The sequence below is a fragment of the Oncorhynchus masou genome, chromosome 12 (assembly GCF_036934945.1).
Source record: "Oncorhynchus masou masou isolate Uvic2021 chromosome 12, UVic_Omas_1.1, whole genome shotgun sequence".
Taxonomy (NCBI): domain Eukaryota; kingdom Metazoa; phylum Chordata; class Actinopteri; order Salmoniformes; family Salmonidae; genus Oncorhynchus; species Oncorhynchus masou.
The window spans coordinates 31,374,324-31,393,352 of NC_088223.1; the positions used below are offsets into that span (position 1 = coordinate 31,374,324).

General features: G+C 46.0%; 1 protein-coding gene across 1 annotated transcript in view; it reads left to right on the top strand.

Annotated features, from left to right (window-relative positions):
- Window positions 1-19,029, top strand: part of LOC135549845 (protein Jumonji-like) — a 93,187-nt gene that overhangs the window by 52,645 nt on the left and 21,513 nt on the right. The window contains 2 exon segments of the mRNA XM_064980184.1: window positions 10,800-10,969; window positions 18,513-18,536. Of these exon segments, the coding sequence (XP_064836256.1) occupies window positions 10,800-10,969; window positions 18,513-18,536 (194 nt within the window).

Consider the following 19,029-nt stretch of genomic DNA (forward strand, 5'->3'; position numbering starts at 1 on the left):
TAACATGTTTGTGGTCTTTTATTTCACCTCATGAAACAGGGGTCCAACACTTTACACATGTTTTTGTTCAGTGTGTAATCAGTGGTTCCATATGTGAATGATTATATGTTGCACTCCCTCTAAGGAATCCCACCATTTTTAAAAGCAACCCATAATAGTACTATTGATGAGTTGTAAATAATACTATTGATGAGCTGTAAAGTCACATGTGAAGTGTCTAGCTATATAGAACATCTCTTGACGAGTCACGGGCTGTGTCATGCCTACTATAGTGTTGTAACGACTCAGGGCAGTTTAAACTGTCAGTTTATCCAATGGATCTGACAGGCAGGTGAGATATCTAACCCCGTGTAGCTAGTTACTGTAGCATAAGATGGCCAGTCACAAAAAAACGTATCACACTAAGTCACAGAGGATTGGCTGAACCATCTTCAGTTACCCTGCACTGTTACTGCTCTTACTGTTGTTACCCATAGTGCATGTGTGTTCCAGTGTTTTTTTTTTTGTCTTTCTCTCTCTCGCTCCCATTTAAGTTATTATTCACGTTTGGTTCCGAAGTCAACAACCTCTTGTCACTGAGACTAATTTTATAATTCCTTTAAACTCCTCTCTCGCTATTTCTCCTGCTCTCTAAACCACTTTACTAAGCCTCTATAAAGATGGCAGCCTTAGGGATATTAATAACCAACTACATACTCTCACAGAGTGGTCTGAATAAATTCGATCACAATACTGTCTGCAGAGGAGTGTGTTATCGCCCATTGTGATATTGTATACCCTGCCACCCCCTAGTGAACACAGTAGGTGAGATCTGAGATGGAGCAAGGCTTTGTTATGCACATTATTTGTTCCAGTTTCTCTATTCTCTGCAAGCTGCATGTATTCACTGAAGACAGTAGGCGTATCAAAGGAATAAAACTGCACCATCGCAACAAACTATACAGCAGTGCTGGAGAGATGTTTGTTCTATCATGATCAAATTTGGACTGCGTGGCATTGCCCTTGTTCCAGAACCAATGAGAGCGCATGTGATGTCATGGATAATGTCCTAGGTGTCTTCTGATCTGGTCCTGATTTTAAAGTGATGTCTTTGGTGATAACAACCACAGCACAGTCTTTCTCTGAGCTTGAATATTGACCTGGCTTAGCTTGATTTAAGATGGCCGCCAAGCTCAGGGGTTAAAGGTCAGGGGCTAGGGTCAGTCCGGTAAAGCGGTCGACCCACTGAGCCGAGGAGATAAGGTGACGTTGTCCAGCTCCGACTTAATACACAGTTCATCAGCTCACTGCTCTAAGCATAGAGAATGGTCCCAGTACACTGGTAGTATAATAATGAACAGTGGTGGACACAGTAACATGGTAGTTTAATAATGAACAGTGGTGGACACAGTAACATGGTAGTATAATAATGAACAGTGGTGGACACAGTAACATGGTAGTATAATAATGAACAGTGGTGGACACAGTAACATGGTAGTATAATAATGAACAGTGGTGGACACAGTAACATGGTAGTATAATAATGAACAGTGGCGGACACAGTAACATGGTAGTATAATAATGAACAGTGGTGGACACAGTAACATGGTAGTATAATACTGAACAGTGGTGGACACAGTAACATGGTAGTATAATAATGAACAGTGGTGGACACAGTAACATGGTAGTATAATAATGAACAATAGTGGACACAGTAACGTGGAAGTATAATAATGAACAGTGGTGGACACAGTAACATGGTAGTTTAATAATGAACAGTGGTGGACACAGTAACATGGTAGTATAATAATGAACAGTGGTGGACACAGTAACATGGCAGTATAATAATGAACAGTGGTGGACACAGTAACATGGTAGTATAATAATGAACAGTGGCGGACACAGTAACATGGTAGTATAATACTGAACAATAGTGGACACAGTAACGTGGTAGTATAATAATGAACAGTGGTGGACACAGTAACATGGTAGTATAATACTGAACAATAGTGGACACAGTAACGTGGTAGTATAATAATGAACAATAGTGGACACAGTAACGTGGAAGTATAATAATGAACAGTGGTGGACACAGTAACATGGTAGTATAATAATGAACAGTGGTGGACACAGTAACATGGTAGTATAATAATGAACAGTGGTGGACACAGTAACATGGCAGTAAAATAATGAACAGTGGTGGACACAGTATATGGTAGTATAATAATGAACAGTGGTGGACACAGTAACATGGTAGTATAATAATGAACAGTGGTGGACACAGTAACGTGGTAGTATAATAATGAACAGTGGTGGACACAGTAACGTGGTAGTATAATAATGAACAGTGGCGGACACAGTAACATGGTAGTATAATAATGAACAGTGGTGGACACAGTAACATGGTAGTATACTCATGAACAGTGGCGGACACAGTAACATGGTTTCTATGATGGTGATCACTTTGCCTGGCAATTTGACAGACACGGCACCGCAGTACCTCCAGGCTCTGATCAGGCCCTACACCCAAACAAGGGCACTGCGTTCATCCACCTCTGGCCTGCTCGCCTCCCTACCACTGAGGAAGTACAGTTCCCGCTCAGCCCAGTCAAAACTATTCGCTGCTCTGGCCCCCCAATGGTGGAACAAACTCCCTCACGACGCCAGGACAGCGGAGTCAATCACCACCTTCTGGAGACACCTGAAACCCCACCTCTTCAAGGAATACCTAGGATAGGATAAAGCAATCCTTCTCACCCCCCCCCTTAAATGATTTAGATGCACTATTGTAAAGTGGCTGTTCCACTGATGTCAGAAGGTGAATTCACCAATTTGTAAGTCGCTCTGGATAAGAGCATCTGCTAAATGACTTAAATGTTAAATGTAATGGTAGTATAATAATGAACAGTGGTGGACACAGTAACATGGTAGTATAATAATGAACAGTGGTGGACACAGTAACATGGTAGTATAATAATGAACAGTGGTGGACACAGTAACATGGTAGTATAATAATGAACAGTGGTGGACACAGTAACATGGTAGTATAATAATGAACAGTGGTGGACACAGTAACATGGTAGTATACTCATGAACAGTGGCGGACACAGTAACATGGTAGTATAATAATGAACAGTGGTGGACACAGTAACATGGCAGTATAATAATGAACAGTGGTGGACACAGTAACATGGTAGTATAATAATGAACAATAGTGGACACAGTAACATAGTAGTATAATAATGAACAGTGGTGGACACAGTAACATGGTAGTATACTCATGAACAGTGGCGGACCCAGTAACATGGTAGTATAATAATGAACAATAGTGGACACAGTACCTTGGAAGTATACTAATGAACAGTGGTGGACACAGTGAAGGGTACTATACTAAAGTGCAATAGTGCACACAGGACAGGTTTCAACCTCTCCTCTTCCCACAGTTCATGCATTATGCAGCACGTGGGCTTAGGTTGCTTTTAAGGAAATTATGTGCAAAGTGGATTAGGTGTGAAGATCATCGTGTCGGAGTCATTTAAGCCTTGTGTACACATTACACAACCGTGTGTACACATCACACAACATTGTGTACACATCACACAACCCTGGGCCAATACATTTGTTAGTCTGTGATGACTTACATTGGAATGTTCGCCAACACTCCCTGTTTCACATCCATAAGAGAAATGTGTTCACCACTGGTGTGCTGTCGTCTAGTTTAAAATGTCGGTCAATGTGTCAGTGTTTTATAAAGGTGTGTATTTATACAGTACATCCGTAATACGAGACATATCTGCCCTGTAGCCATATCATGTTTATTTAGGCCAATGTAGGTTGATCTATTGTGAAGATTACATTTTAACTCCCACATCCATCTCTTTAAATCCCTGGGTGTTTTTTATACTCCCTCAGATACAGTTCAATGCTGGGATCTCAAACTGGTTGATATTCCCTCAGTATTTAGCCTGTGTCTATGACTACCAGAGCCATTGTGTCCAGAAAGCTGAAAGCAGCACACATCTCAATCGAGTTGTCTGAATAGAGAGCTCGTGTTTTAATATGGAGCGTCATTGTCAATGTCTAACAGGAGTCTAAATTGTGGATAGAATAAACACCACCAGGCAGCATGGACCTGCATCACGCAGGACTAAGGTTATTCAGCATCGGCACCTTCCAGACAATGCTATAGTTACAACTATTGCGCCTTAGAATAATTTAATGGACCCTGAGATGAAATTCAAGAGATTTAGACTTCAAGACCCGGGGGTCACCAGGTCAGTCAGCTGCATTCAAGGCCGTCTCTCCTCCAGGTGCTCAACACTCAGACAGAAAAGCAATAAACACATTAGCCAGAGTGGCTCTCTCCCTGAGTGTGGTTTCCACTAACCCTGCTTTAGAATCCCAGTCATTTGGGTCCTCCAGGCTTAATGTTTGTATTGACAGCCATGGGCGTGGTGCTGATGTTCCAGTGGAATGGTGCTGCTGTGAGGAGAGATGTTGGCCACAAAGCTTGTGACTGTAGTTTCACCTGGATACTAAAGCCTGGGGGGTTTATCAGCTACACACTCCTCTCATGGTTGTGTTGTCGATCAATACTTTTAAACAAGGGCGCAAGAACCATTACTGCAGCTTAACTGAATATTGCTGACCTGACCTGCCTTGGCTTTACTCAGTCTTTCTGGGGTGGCAGGGAGCCTAGTGGTTCAGAGCATTGGAACAGTAAACAAAAGGTTGCTGGTTCGAATCCCTGAGCTGGCAAGGTGGGAAAATATGCCTTTCTGCCCCGAGGGATGTCAATTTTTAAGGGGTTGGGTTAAATACGGGAGACCCGTTTCGGTTGAATGCATTGTTGGGCCACTGACTAGGTATTTCCTATCTCTCTCTCGGTCTTTCCTGCATGAGTGTCTGTGTCACACCCTGACCATAGTTTGCTTTGTATGTTTCTATGTTTTGTTTGGTCAGGGTGTGATCTGAGTGGGCATTCTATGTTGTGTGTCTAGTTTGTCAGTTTCTGTGTTTGGCCTGATATGGTTCTCAATCAGAGGCAGGTGTTAGTCATTGTCTCTGATTGGGAACCATATTTAGGTAGCCTATTTGGTGTTGGTGGGTGATTGTCCTTATGTCCTTGTTCCTGTCTCTGTGTTTGCACCAGATAGGGCTGTTTTTGGTTTTCCACAGTTATTGTTTTTGTAGTGTTCGTGTTTATCTTTTTTTATTAAACATGAATCAATATAACCACGCTGCGTTTTGGTCCGCCTCTCCTTCACCACAAGAAAACCGTTACAGAATCACCCACCACAACAGGTCCAAGCGGCATGGTAACGTGCAGCAGCAGCGAAATATGGATTTCTGGACTTGGGAGGAATTCCTCAACGGTAAAGGACCCTGGGTACAGCCTGGAGAATATCGCCACCCCAAAGAAGAGCTGGAGGCGGTGAAGGCGGAGAGGCGCTGGTATGAGGAGGCAGCACGGTAGCGTGGATGGAAGCCCGAGAGTCAGCCCCAAAAATTTATTGGGGGGGCTCACAGGAAGTATGGCGAAGCCAGGTAGGAGACCTGCGTCAACTTTCTGTGGTTACCGGGGGGCTAGAGAGACCGGGCAGGCACAGTGTTATGCTGTGAAGTGCACGGTGTCCCCAGTGCGGGTGCATAGCCCGGCGCGATCGGCCGGGCTAGAGTGGGCATCAAGCCAAGTGCCATGAAGCCGGTTCTACGCATCTGGTCTCCAGTGTGTCTCCTTGGGCCGACCTACATGGCACCAGCCTTGCACATGGTGTCCCCGGTTCGCCTGCATAGCCCAGTGCGGGCTATTCCACCTCGCCGTACTGGCAGGGCGACCGGGACCATTCAACCGGGTAAGGTTGGGCAGGCTCGGTGCTCAAGAGCTCCAATGCGTCTGCACGGTCCGGTCTGTCACCACCTCCACGCACCAGCCCTCCGGTGGCAGCCCCCCGCACCAGGCTGTCTCTCCGGCTCATCCTTACAGGTGCTCCCGCCTCTCCAGCGCTGCCGGAGCCTTCCTCCTCTCCAGCGCTGCCAGAGCCTTCCTCCTCTGCAGCGCTGCCGGAGTCTCCCGCCTGTCCAGCAATGCCGGAGTCTTCCTCCTCTCCGGCGTTGCCGGAGCTTCCCGTCTGCCCAGCGCCATCAGAGTCGTCAGTCTGCCCAGTGCCATCTGAGCTACCCATCTGCCCAGCGTCATCTGAGCCACCCGTCTGCCCAGCGCCGCCTGAGCCACCCGTCTGCCCAGCGCCGCCTGAGCCACCCGTGTGCCCAGCTCCGCCTGAGCCACCCGTCTGCCCAGTGCCGCCAGTCTGCAAGGAGCCGCCAGTGCCGCCAGTCTGCAAGGAGCCGCCAATGCCGCCAGTCTGCAAGGAGCCGCCAATGCCGCCAGTCTGCAAGGAGCCGCCAATGCCGCCAGTCTGCAAGGAGCCGCCAGTGCCGCCAGTCAGCCAGGTGCCGCCAGTCAGCCAGGGGCCGCCAGTCAGCCGAGAGGCGCCAGAGCCCCTCATCCCAGAGGCGCCAGAGCCCCTCATCCCAGAGGCGCCAGAGCCCCTCATCCCAGAGGCGCCAGAGCCCCTCATCCCAGAGGCGCCAGAGCCCCTCATCCCAGAGGCGCCAGAGCCCCTCATCCCAGAGTTGCAGGAGCCCCTCAGCCCAAGAGGCGCAGGAGCCCCTCAGCCCAAGAGGCGCAGGAGCCCCTCAGCCCAAGAGGCGCAGGAGCCCCTCAGCCCAGAGGCGCCAGAGCCCCTCAGCCCAGAGGCGCCAGAGCCCCTCAGCCCAGAGGCGCCAGAGCCCCTCTGTCCCGAGCAGCTGCCCCTCTGTCCAGTGGGGTTATGTAGTAGGGTCGCCGTAGTTAGGAGGCCAAGGAAGCGGACAAGGTGGCGGACTAAGACTATGGTGAAGTGGGGGCCACGTCCAGCACCAGAGCCGCCACCGCGGACAGATGCCCACCCAGACCCTTTCCAATAGGTTCAGGTTTTGCGGCCGGAGTCCGCACCTTGGGGAGGGGGGGGGGGGGGTTACTGTCACACCCTGACCATAGTTTGCTTTGTATGTTTCTATGTTTTGTTTGGTCAGGGTGTGATCTGAGTGGGCATTCTATGTTGTGTGTCTAGTTTGTCTGTTTCTGTGTTTGGCCTGATATGGTTCTCAATCAGAGGCAGGTGTTAGTCATTGTCTCTGATTGGGAACCATATTTAGGTAGCCTGTTTGGTGTTGGGTTTGGTGGGTGATTGTCCTTATGTCCTTGTTCCTGTCTCTGTGTCTGCACCAGATAGGGCTGTTTTTGGTTTTCCACAGTTATTGTTTTTGTAGTGTTCGTGTTTTATCTTTTTTTATTAAACATGAATCAATATAACCACGCTGCGTTTTGGTCCTCCTCTCCTTCACCACAAGAAAACCGTTAGTCTGACAGTACAGTCTTGTCTCCTCTCCAGCTGCTGAGCGCTGCAGTGTCTGCTGCTAGAGTTTATTAGGACCATCTGGAGTGGTTTAGAACCTCATTTAGCTGGGGGAACCCAGGCAGTGTTGCCGTGACTGGCTCTGGGGAACCCAGGCAGTGTTGCCGTGACCGGCTCTGGGGAACCCAGGCAGTGTTGCCGTGACCGGCTCTGGGGAACCCAGGCAGTGTTGCCGTGACCGGCTCTGGGGAACCCTCTCTGACAGCTAATCAATGATACAGAGTAGAGACACATGTAACATCAGAGGAACGGCAGCTTTGAAGAGCGAGGAGTGGGAGGAAGGGGAAGATGAGGAAGATTAGCCTTGGATGAATGGGACATCCTGCAGTAATTCTTCCTCCTCCTCTGTATGCATGCGCCTCCACTGCTCTCTCTCCGCGCTCTCCCTCCCTTAGACTAGCTGCCTTGGTAATGCGCCCGAGTCAGGGCAAAGTGGTGCGTGGTGGTAATAAACAGCCTTGCTGAACTTTCGAACATAGCGTGCCTTTAGACACCTATAGAAGGAATACCGGGGAAATACGAAAGGACCTCAATAAGCAGCTCTAAGTGACAGAAGTTTGTGCGCCAGCGAGACATTTCTGCAGAGAGGCTCTGGGTTTGAGAGGCTTGGTGTCTGTTGATGTGTCTGCTGTTTGTGTCCATCTGGCATTGTGGGTACTTGGTGCCATGACATTCTGACTGTAGATGGTCTGTACTTTGTCCCCCCGGGGAAAGGCTAGTCTTGTGGTTCAGCCACAGTGCTCATTGGGGCTCAGGTCTGTCTAGACAGGATGTTAGAGGCATGGCACCTCTCATAGTTTTACTGGCCCATCTTTAACTATTGCAGTTCTCATCGTTTTACTGGGACAACTTACGTTTTTAACTGACCCTACCTTTAACAACCCTGTCAAGTTCAAGGGCTCCTATTTATTTCTGGTTCTATTCCTATGAAAGCTGAAGGATGCTATTTCTGAAAGGGTTTATTGAAATAGATGTTTTTATCCTGTTACTGTCTGGGAGGCAGTCATTAAATACCCCTCATCAATGTTCCAAGGGTGTTGTAGTGATGGTTCTACCTGAATTAAGTTGTAGTGTTGGAACTGCACTCTGGGAGATGTAGTGTTGGTTCTCCCTTCAATGAGCTGTAGTGTCAGGGAGCCACTGTAACTAATGCATTCTGCATCTCTAATCTGCACTAGACTCCATGCACAGGAGCGCCCTGCCGGCTATAGGACCGCCAGAGCCAGGCTGTTTAAACAGCTCATGTTTTACCAGTCTGGCAGTGAAACTGATGGGCTGGCGAAACCAGCCGTCTGACACCTGTCACAAGTCCTGCTCAGGTGTGATCTGCGGCAGCCATTGGTCCTTTCAGGGGGAGCAGAAACTGAACCTTTTTTTTGTTTTTCTCTTCACTGGCTGATCTAAAGCATGAACAGATTGGTTATCATACTGATGCACCTACTCATCCAATACAGAATCCTTCTTGAACAATGGCTTCTCTCAGGAACCGGGCAGATTATTCAGTCACTGAACCGTGTGTGTGTGTGTGTGTGTGTGTGTGTGTGTGTGTGTGTGTGTGTGTGTGTGTGTGTGTGTGTGTGTGTGTGTGTCGATGCAATCTCTTCTCACAGCTTCTTGTTCAAGGTATTTATTTTTTATATCACCTTTTATTTAACTAGGTAGGCTAGTTGAGAACAAGTTCTCATTTACAACTACGACCTGGCCAAGGCAAAGCAGTGCGACACAAACAACAGAGTTACACATGGAATAAACTAACGTACAGTCAATAATACAATAGAAAAAGTCTGTATATAGTGTGTGCAAATGAGGTAGGATAAGGGAGGTAAGGCAATAAATAGGCCATAGTGGCAAAATAATTACAATATAGCAAATGAACACTAGATGTGCAGAAGATGAGTGCAAGTAGAGATACTGGGGAGCAAAATAAATAACAGTATGGGGATGAGGTAGATGGATGGACTACTTACAGATGGGCTGTGCAGTGATACGTGAGCTGGTCTGACAGCTGGTGCTTACAGTTAGTGAGGGAGTAATTTAGTATTTGGTTGGGGTTATAGGCTGCATATTGCTTCGTGATTCAAGTGGAATTGGAACGTTGTAGGTTCCGGGGGCTTGATGGAACCAAAATGCATTGTGGGTGTTTCAGGGCATGATTTGCAATATTTAAACATTTTAATACATGAAGAAATCACTAAGATATCATGAAGCATTCCCCTACATGTAGCGCGATGAGACAATCACCCGGGTAGTCACAATCTGTCTGGAGCAAGCGGCTGGGGTCTCAATTGATTAGTGATGCTGTCTGTGCCTGTCAACCCGCCTAGCAGGGCTGAAAATCTCCTAACAAGCATCCGATTGAATGGGAGATGATTTCAAACAGCGTGGCGGTATACGGGGAGGCAGTATGACCGCGGCGGTGTCTTTTTCTGTTTATTGTAAGACAGGCGTGTATCTGGCATCAAACATCCCTGAGACAAAGAGATGATGAAATGATTGTGAAATGAAATGGCTGCGTGGGTGAGATAAGAGATGAAGAGGTCTGACCAGGTCCACCATTCAAGCTGCTCTTAGTATTCCATCCTGTCAGCCTGCCCCCCCTCCCGTGGAATCAGAAGAGAGGAGAGACGGAGACCGAGCAGAAAAAGAGATCTGAAAGGCCCTGTGGATCTCAGAGAGGGCGATGGATAGACAGAGCAAAAGAGAGATCTGGCCTTGAACGTCTGTTGGCAATTTGACGCCTCCTTTGTGCTTGTTATCAGTTGTCAGCTGCTGCAGAGGTCTTGGCTTTAATGGAGAACTTAATTATAAATCAGAAGTCTGTTATGAGGTGGACGGCTGCTGGCTGGTGCTGCTGGGAGTTATTCTGAAGGAGCATTATCATTGTTTTAGCCTCCCTGGACACTGCAGTGTTGATATTAAAGATAATTAAATTATGTTCAAGGGCCAGACTGACGAAAGGAGTCAAACCAACAACTGAGACCAGAGATGAGTTAAACTGCTGAACAGAGGGGTATACTACAAAGCAGCTGACTTTGATTAAAAATACAGAAATACGTGGATTTTCTGTTTCTTTAAGAAAGCTAAACATAGATAGTTGTGTCAATTAGACTGTGCCCATTTCAGGCATACCTTTTTTAAAATAAAAAAATATATATTTCAGAATATTCCGGCAAGTTGGCTGGCTAACTCCTTGTTCCTACTTTGTAGTATGCTTCTGTTTAGATCCATCCAGGACAACTCGGTCAGAGCCTGGGGTCATGATTTAAAGGCCAAACTAAATGAAATGCAGACACAACACAGGGCAGTGGGTCTGTGTAAGAATGCATGGGACTAATCCTGTTTTCAACTGTGTCTTCCCAGGCCCAGACTGCAGGCGCAGAGGAAGTTTGCCCAGTCTCAGCCCAACTCTCCCAGCACCACCCCGGTCAAGGTGTCTGATGCCGCCCTGCCCGCCCCCTCCGCTCACATCAGAGACATCTCCAGACGGAAACCCAAGACTGAGGACTTCCTCACCTTCCTCTGCCTGAGAGGTACAGTAACCCTGTAGTCCGTGCCTAACATCTCACCCTTTCATCAGCAAACCCGTTCATCCTCCCACCTCACTCCCACCTCTGACAAGGCAAACACCAAACCCATTCTGTCCTCACAGGTTACACATTGACCATTTCTACAGGTAACATTTCAACAGTGTGTGCAGATAACAATGTTCATTATTCAGTCTCAGCTTTAAGTGCCCCCCTCCGCACACACCTACACAGACATCCTGGTAGGGCCAGCTAATCCTGCTCCTGAGGTCACTGAGAGGCCTGGGATGCTATCTGCCGCCCACCAACACAAACACGGCCAGCTAGGGAAATAAGGGCAGCATTACAGGCTCAGGGTTCAGCTGAAATCCCACCTCTTTTTTCTGTAGTGCTATATAACGTGTTATACAGGATTCAAGAAGTTCACTGTAATGGCCAGTTTTACAGTTTTCCTGTGTGGCTCAGTCGGTAGAGCATGGCGCTTGCAACGCCAAGCGTCGTGGGTTCGATTCCCGCTAGGGCCACCCATATGTAAAAGTAGTGGCCCCAGCCGACTTGTAAGTCGCTTTGGACAAAAGCGTCTGCTAAATGGGATATATTATTATTATTACTTTTACTCTTTTATCTCAATTATAAATTGAAATGTCAACAGAGAAATCGAGAAGTGGAGCACCGGAGCAAAGGTCCAAAAGTCTACTAAACAGCTTCTACCCCCAAGCTATAAGACTGCCGAACAATTGATCAAATGGCCACCTGGACTATTTGCATCACTGCTGCTACTCGCTGTTTATTATCTATGCATAGTCACTTTACCCCCACCTATATGTACCTCGAATAAACTGTACCCCCCGCACATTGACTTGGTACCGGTGCCAAAGGTTTTGAGAATGACACAAATATTAATTTCCACAAAGTTTGCTGCTTCAGTGTCTTTAGATATTTTTGACAGATGTTACTATGGAATGCTGAAGTATAATTACAAGCATTTTCATAAGTGTCAAAGGCTTTTATTGACAATTACATGAAGTTGATGCAAAGAGTCAATATTTGCAGAGAAGTTGCTCTCAGAGGATATGTTGGTACCATTCTTTATTCATGGCTGTGTTCTTAGGCAAAATTGTGAGTGAGCCCACTCCCTTGGCAGAGAAGCAACCCCACACATGAATGGTCTCAGGATGCTTTACTGTTGGCATGACACAGGACTGATGGTAGCGCTCACCTTGTCTTCTCCGGACAAGCTTTTTTTCCCGGATGCCCCAAACAATTGGAAAGGGGATTCAACAGAGAAAATAACTTTACCCCAGTCCTCAGCAGTCCAATCCCTGTACCTTTTGCAGAATATCAGTCTGTCCCTGATGTTTTTCCTGGAGAGAAGTGGCTTCTTTGCTGCCCTGTCCTGAGCAAGTTCTGTACTGGTGGTGCCCTGATCCCGCAGCTGAATCAACTTTAGGAGACAGTCCAGGTGCTTGCTGGACTTTCTTGGGTGCCCTGGAGTCTTCTTCACAACAATTGAACCGCACTCCTTGAAGTTCTTGATGATCCGATAAATGGTTGATTTAGGTGCAATCTCACTGGCAGCAATATCCTTGCCTGTGAAGCCCTTTTTGTGCAAAGCAATGATGACGGCACGTGTTTCCTTGCAAGTAACCACAGTTGACAGAGGAAGAACAATGATTCCAAGCACCACCATCCTTTTGAAGCTTCCAGTCTGTTATTTGAACTCAATCAGCATGACTGAGTGATCTCCAGTCTTGTCCTCATCAACACTCACACCTGTGTTAACGAGAGACTCACTGACATGATGTCAGCTGGTGCTTTTGTGGCAGGGCTGAAATTCAGTGGAAATATCTTTTGGGGATTCAGTTCATTTGCATGGCAAAGAGGGACTTTGCATTTAATTGCAATTCATCTGATCACTCTTCACAACATTCTGGTATATATGCAAATTGCCACCATACAGAGTGAGGCAGCAGACTTTGTGAAAATGAATATTTGTTTCATTCTCAACTTTTGGCCACGACTGTATATAGCCTCATTATTGTTTTGTAATTCTATTGTTACTTTTTATTTTTATTTTGACTTTAGTTTATTTAGTAAATATTTTCTTAACTCTATTTATTGAACTGCGTTGTTGGTTAAGGGCTTGTATTTCACGGTAATGTCCCAGGTCTACACCTGTTGTATTCGGCACATGTGACAAATACAATTTGATTTTAAGATTTTTTTGGGGGGATATTTTTTTCTGAACAACCTTGGCCTTGGCTTTTACTGCTGTTCTCAGTCCCAGAGTGTGTTTAACTCTGAACAGTGTCTCCTCCCACCCAGCAGAACCCTCCATGACTCCATCACAAACAGAAATGGCCCTTTAGGAAGACTAATGCCTCGATTTTAGATTAATTTGGTATTGGCATTAACCTCTGCTGGCAACATAAAGTAGGTTTAAAAAGAACTGCAATCAGCTAGGAGTTGAGAGGCCCAGAGAAGAATGAAGCGGCGCGTGTTTTAAAAGCCAATGCCACTTTAATGTAACAGAGCGCTGTTCAGAGCACCGTAATTAGAGATCAGTAAAACTGACAGGGTTGGCTGCCTTCTACTCAGTGGAACAGATCGGTTCTCATAATGACCCAGTAAATGTCTTCTGTTCAGGGTTTGGACAACTCCTGTTCATGTTTTGGATGCTATGCGAACTCCTGATCAGTTTCCTGTTGTTTATCTTCACTGTGCCGCGCCTGGTTGACTGCCGCACCCCCTGTCTCTGTGGTAGCCTTATTTATAGCCCCGTTACCCGGCCGAGAGGCAGACTGAGTCCTCTGCGGAGCTCATGCTGCCTTAATGGTATTTTCATACACAGGGTTTTGCGCTCTCTTCCTTCACTTTAATGGCCCATGTGGAAAGAGGCCAATACATTGAGGTGACGTGCAAGAATGACAGGGTAGCGCAGAGGTGTGCATATGTGTGTGTGTGCGTGCGCACGTGTGCGGTCTGTGTCCTGGGGACTTATGGATATAGACCATAAGAAAGCAGTGTTTCAATGTTGTATCTTTCAAAGTGTTTTTGGACTTTGATTTCATTCAAAGAGCTTTGTACGTCTGATTCCACTTTGGTGGCCCAGGCTAGCTAGGTCTGTAACAGTCGGTGGTGTCCCAAGAACAGGCAGCTGTGTTTGGCTTCCAACACTTAGTGTCGTATACATTTATTTCCATTTGCCCCATAGAGTGGACAGGGAGGGGTAGTCAAGCAGTCGGCACACTCTGGTCTGTTCCAGAGCTAGAAGAACAATGGCGTTCCTGGTAGAAATTAGAGGTCAATCTGCAATTCTGTTTAAACTGCTCGAATCCTCTCAAATGTTTATCTTATCTGACAAACATACCACATACAGTTGAAGTCGGACGTTTACATACACCTCAGCCAAATACATTTAAACTCAGTTTTTCACAATTCCCGACATTTAATCCTAGTAAACATTCCCTGTTTTAGGATCACCACTTTATTTTAAGAATGTGAAATGTGAGAATAATAGTAGAGAATTATTTATTTCAGCTTTTATTTATTTCATCACATTCCCAGTGGGTCAGGAGTTTACATACACTCAATTAGTATTTGGCAGCATTGCCTTTCAGTAGTTTAACTTGGGTCAAATGTTTCGGGTAGCCTTCTACAAGCTTCCCACAATAAGTTGGGTGAATTTTGGCCCATTCCTCCTGACAGAGCTGGTGTAACTGAGTCAGGTTTGTAGACCTCCTTGCTCGCACACACTTTTTTAGTTCTGGCCACAAATTACCTATGGGATTGAGGTCAGGACTTTGTGATGGCAACTCCAATACCTTGACTTTGTTGTCCTTAAGCCATTTTGCCACAACTTTGGAAGTATGCTTGGGGTCATTGTCCATTTGGAAGACCCATTTGCGACCAAGCTTAAACTTATTGACTGATGTCTTGAGATGTTGCTTCAATATATCCACATAATTTCCCTGCCTCATGATGCCATCTATTTTGTGAAGTGCACCAGTCCCTCCTGCAGTAAAGCAACCCCCACAACATGATGCTGCCATCCCTATGCGTCACTGTTGGGATGGTGTTCTTCGGCTTGTAAGCCTCCCCCTTTTCCTCCAAACATAACGATGGTCATTATGGCCAAACAATTCTATTTTTGTTTCATCAGACAAGAGGACATTTCTCAGAAAGTACGATATTTGTCCCCATGTGCAGTTGCAAACCGTAGTTTGGCTTTTTTATGGCAGTTTTTGAGCCGTGGCTTGTTCCTTGCCTTAGCGGCCTTTCAGGTTATGTCTATATAGGACTCGTTTTACTGTGGATATAGATACTTTTGTACCTGTTTCCTCCAGCATCTTCACAAGGTCCTTTGCTATTCTGGGATTGATTTGCACTTTTCGCACCAAAGTACGTTCATCTCTAAGAGACAGAACGCATCTCCTTCCTGAGCGGTATGACGGCTGCGTGGTCCCATGGTATTTATACCTGCGTACTATTGTCTGTACAGATGAATGTGGTACCTTCAGGCGTTTGGAAATTGCTCCCAAGGATGAACCAGACTTGTGGAGGTCTACAAAAGAATCCGGATGGTCTTGGCTAATTTCATTAGATTTTTCCATGATGTCAAGCAAAGAGGCAGGTACACCTCCAATTGACTCAAATGATGTTAATTAGCCTATCAGAAGCTTCTAAAGCCATGACCTAATTTTCTGGAATTGTCCATGCTGTTTAAAGGCACAGTCAACTTTGTTTATGTAAACTTCTGACCCACTGGAATTGTGATACAGTGAAAAAATCTGTTTGTAAACAATTGTTGGCAAAATGACCTTTGTCATTCACACAGTAGATGTCCTAACCGACTTGCCAAAACTATAGTTTGTTAACAAGAAATTTGTGGAGTGGTTGAAAAACAAGTTTTAATGACTCCAACCCAAGTGTATGTAGACCTCCGACTTCAACTGTATTCCCGCAGCTTCTGACGACAAAGCGCTGGTTATGAAAGTAGAGCGTTCCCACCGTCATTTCAGTTTTCCTGTCTTTTGTTCTCTACAGCAGCAGCTTGTAATCACCACTGCTTATACCTCTGGGACTCGGCGTCATAATGAGTGGTTCCTGTCTTCTGGTTTTTAAACAGGAACCATATATTTTTAATCCCTCTTGGGGAAACGTCTGGCTGCTCTGATGCAATGTGGAGTAACATGCGACAGACACAAAATGGAGCGAATCACACTGTAATGTTTATGTGCTACATAGCTTCTCAAATCCCTTTTCATTACGGCTGTTTATATCCGTGGAGAAAGCCATTTGGAGGCTGTCCAGCCAGCCTGTCTCTGGGCCTTGTCTGTAGCCTGTAGCCTTGGGTAGAGAGGGTCATTGTCGGTAGTGGCAGTGACGCTATCCCTGATATATATATTTTTCTCATCTCCGCTTGAGCCTTCCTCTGCGCGCACACACACGGGTGGGATAATGCCAGATAAAGTGGTAGATGAATAACCCCCACTAATATTCTCATTCAGTGTTACATAACAGGTACTTCTATATGCGTGTATGCCATGGCTGGCTGAACATTGAATGGGTCTAGGTCTGAGACTGCTGCTGCGTCCGTGGTTGCGTTGTGAAGGGAAGGCTGATTAAATTTAGCCAGCAACTCCCAGAGCTGACTAGAGCCGAGGGCAGCGTGGGTTAATGGATTTGCAGACATTCAGGAATGTAAATTGGAGGAGATATAATCCCCGATCCTCTCGGATTCACTCCGCTGCATCGGCCTATAAAACAATGTTATTGAAAAAGCCCCAGTCGGCGCTCTTTCATTCCCTCCCCTCCTCTCCACCTATCTTGTTCCCGATGAGGCACATGGTGAAGTATGAGGGGGTACGAGAGAGGGCTGGCGTGGTCACTCCACACACTGTCTATGACGGGGAATTAGGCCAGGGGTTTGGCCCTCTGCTTCCGTTGGAACAGCTTGAGAAGAGGAAGCTCATACTCTTGACTCTCTGGGGTCAGATGTTTTTTTATACACCACGTGAAACTGCTTTTCCAACCAGCTTTAGAGATTCCTGAGGCTCTGTAGCCTAGAAGTGAGGACCACGAGAAGTGCTATTTTTCGGTAACATGGATGTTAATCAGATGATTATAAATGTGTTCTTTTTTTTTCTTCAGTTAACGCCCTTGATTGGTCGTTTTAAGTCAACCATTTTGGTTGTAATTACGCCTGTCTAGTTAAAATTCCAATCATAATAGACTGTTTCAGCCTTCATTATAATTTGCCTGTGGTTCTGAGGCACATGAAAAGGCCCATAATTGAGGATAGGGAGGAGGGAGGGGAACAGGCCTGGAGCAGGGAGGAGGGAGGCCTGGGTTATATTTCTCTGTCTCTGGGAGCTGACAGACGGAGTCTCTGCGCCAGAGAGGCTGTTAAACCCAGCACCACCCTTCTCCCCTCTGTCTGAGAACCAGCCACTGAAGATATAACCTAGCCGTAGACCAGACGCCAGTGACCAGAGGAGCCAGCCCAACAGGCTTCCTCCATTGGACTCTCTGGGGGCTACTGAACAAAAAATGGGAGCAACAGGCTTATTTTTGGCCCTTGGGAAAGGTTATAGGATAACATTGTCCAGTCTCATCCTCCCCTATTTCTCTCTCACTTCCCCAGAAATAGATCCCTCGTCCACCCATCGGACAAGAGACCTCACCCGGTGCCCCATCGGTCTGCTAGCTATTGACCCCGTGACCCCAGTGAAGGCAGTAATTGCAGCCATGTTGTTAATGAAGCAGGTCATTTGGAGCTGATTGGGAGTTTGTTGACTCTAAGTCACCCTGACCTCTGTCACTGTGAGAAAGGACTTATTTTTTCTTTTTTTAAGAGCTGGAGAACTGGTACAGATGTGCTATGTACCACACTCCCATACAGTCAATCAATCAAATATATTTATAAAGCCCTTTTTACATCAGCAGATGTCACAAAGTGCGTATACAGAACCCAGCGAGCCCAGTCCTCTACAGGTCTTAGCTAGACTGATTCCAGCACCTCAAACCTCGTCCAGACTTGGCTTCTTCTCACGTTACACATAGCGCTCTACTCCTAAACCTTATTGAATGACCCGTAACCCTAATAACAATGGACTGGCGTCTCGGCTCTGTCTACATAGAGAGCTATTCAAAGTATCATTAAAGTATCACGTTTGGCCACGCTGCCGTTTCAGTCCTGTCGTGACGAAGCTGTATTGTGGGTACTGACTGTTGTGTAGGCTTACGAACTGTATTCTGATGTGATGTGCATGTGATTCAGAATGCTCCGATATCACTGTCATTCATTACTGCATTCAAAGTAATCCTAACCCCATTGGCTCCCCTGTTGTCTGCCATACAGCAGGATGCTTCATTCAAAACGAGTCGCTGGTTAATGATGCTTAGCTTAAAGCTCACTTTGCTGCACTACACTACAACCAGGTTATATAATGATATTGATTGTGTAGATTTGGTATACATTTTAATTTGATAATGACTTTTTGGTTTGATGTCTGACTAATTCTAGCTTCACCATATCTCATTTCAGGTTACTCCTCCTGGCCAAATGAAGGTGGGTTACGTTTATGCCCTTCTTTTTCAAGTACTCATGATCTAGACAATAAATGTCAATAAAACACAATGATGCATTTCCCATTTTTACATGAACACACTACAACATAAACCTGTGATACATGAGATGAAAATGGAATGTAATACAATGTAATGATTCACAACATTAGGCCTAGTCGAGGCTCATTTGTGACCATTACGACGCTTTAAACCGATAAAACACAATGTCATTAAACTAGACATGATAACAATGGAGAATGAGGTGATGCAGACAAACCATCGCTTTCTTTTCCCTCTGCTGTCTCTAATGGCCACGAGAGACCAGACTCTCGTCCTACCCAGTGTTTCCATCCTAACACAATGGATGGTGACCTCCGTCAGCTGGCTATGGAACAGCTTGCTGGATTTACTTTTGGGCAGGGTTCCCAAACTGGTGGCCCATGGGCTAAATTCAGCCCACGGGTGATTTTTATTTAGATGTTTTCTGAGCAACG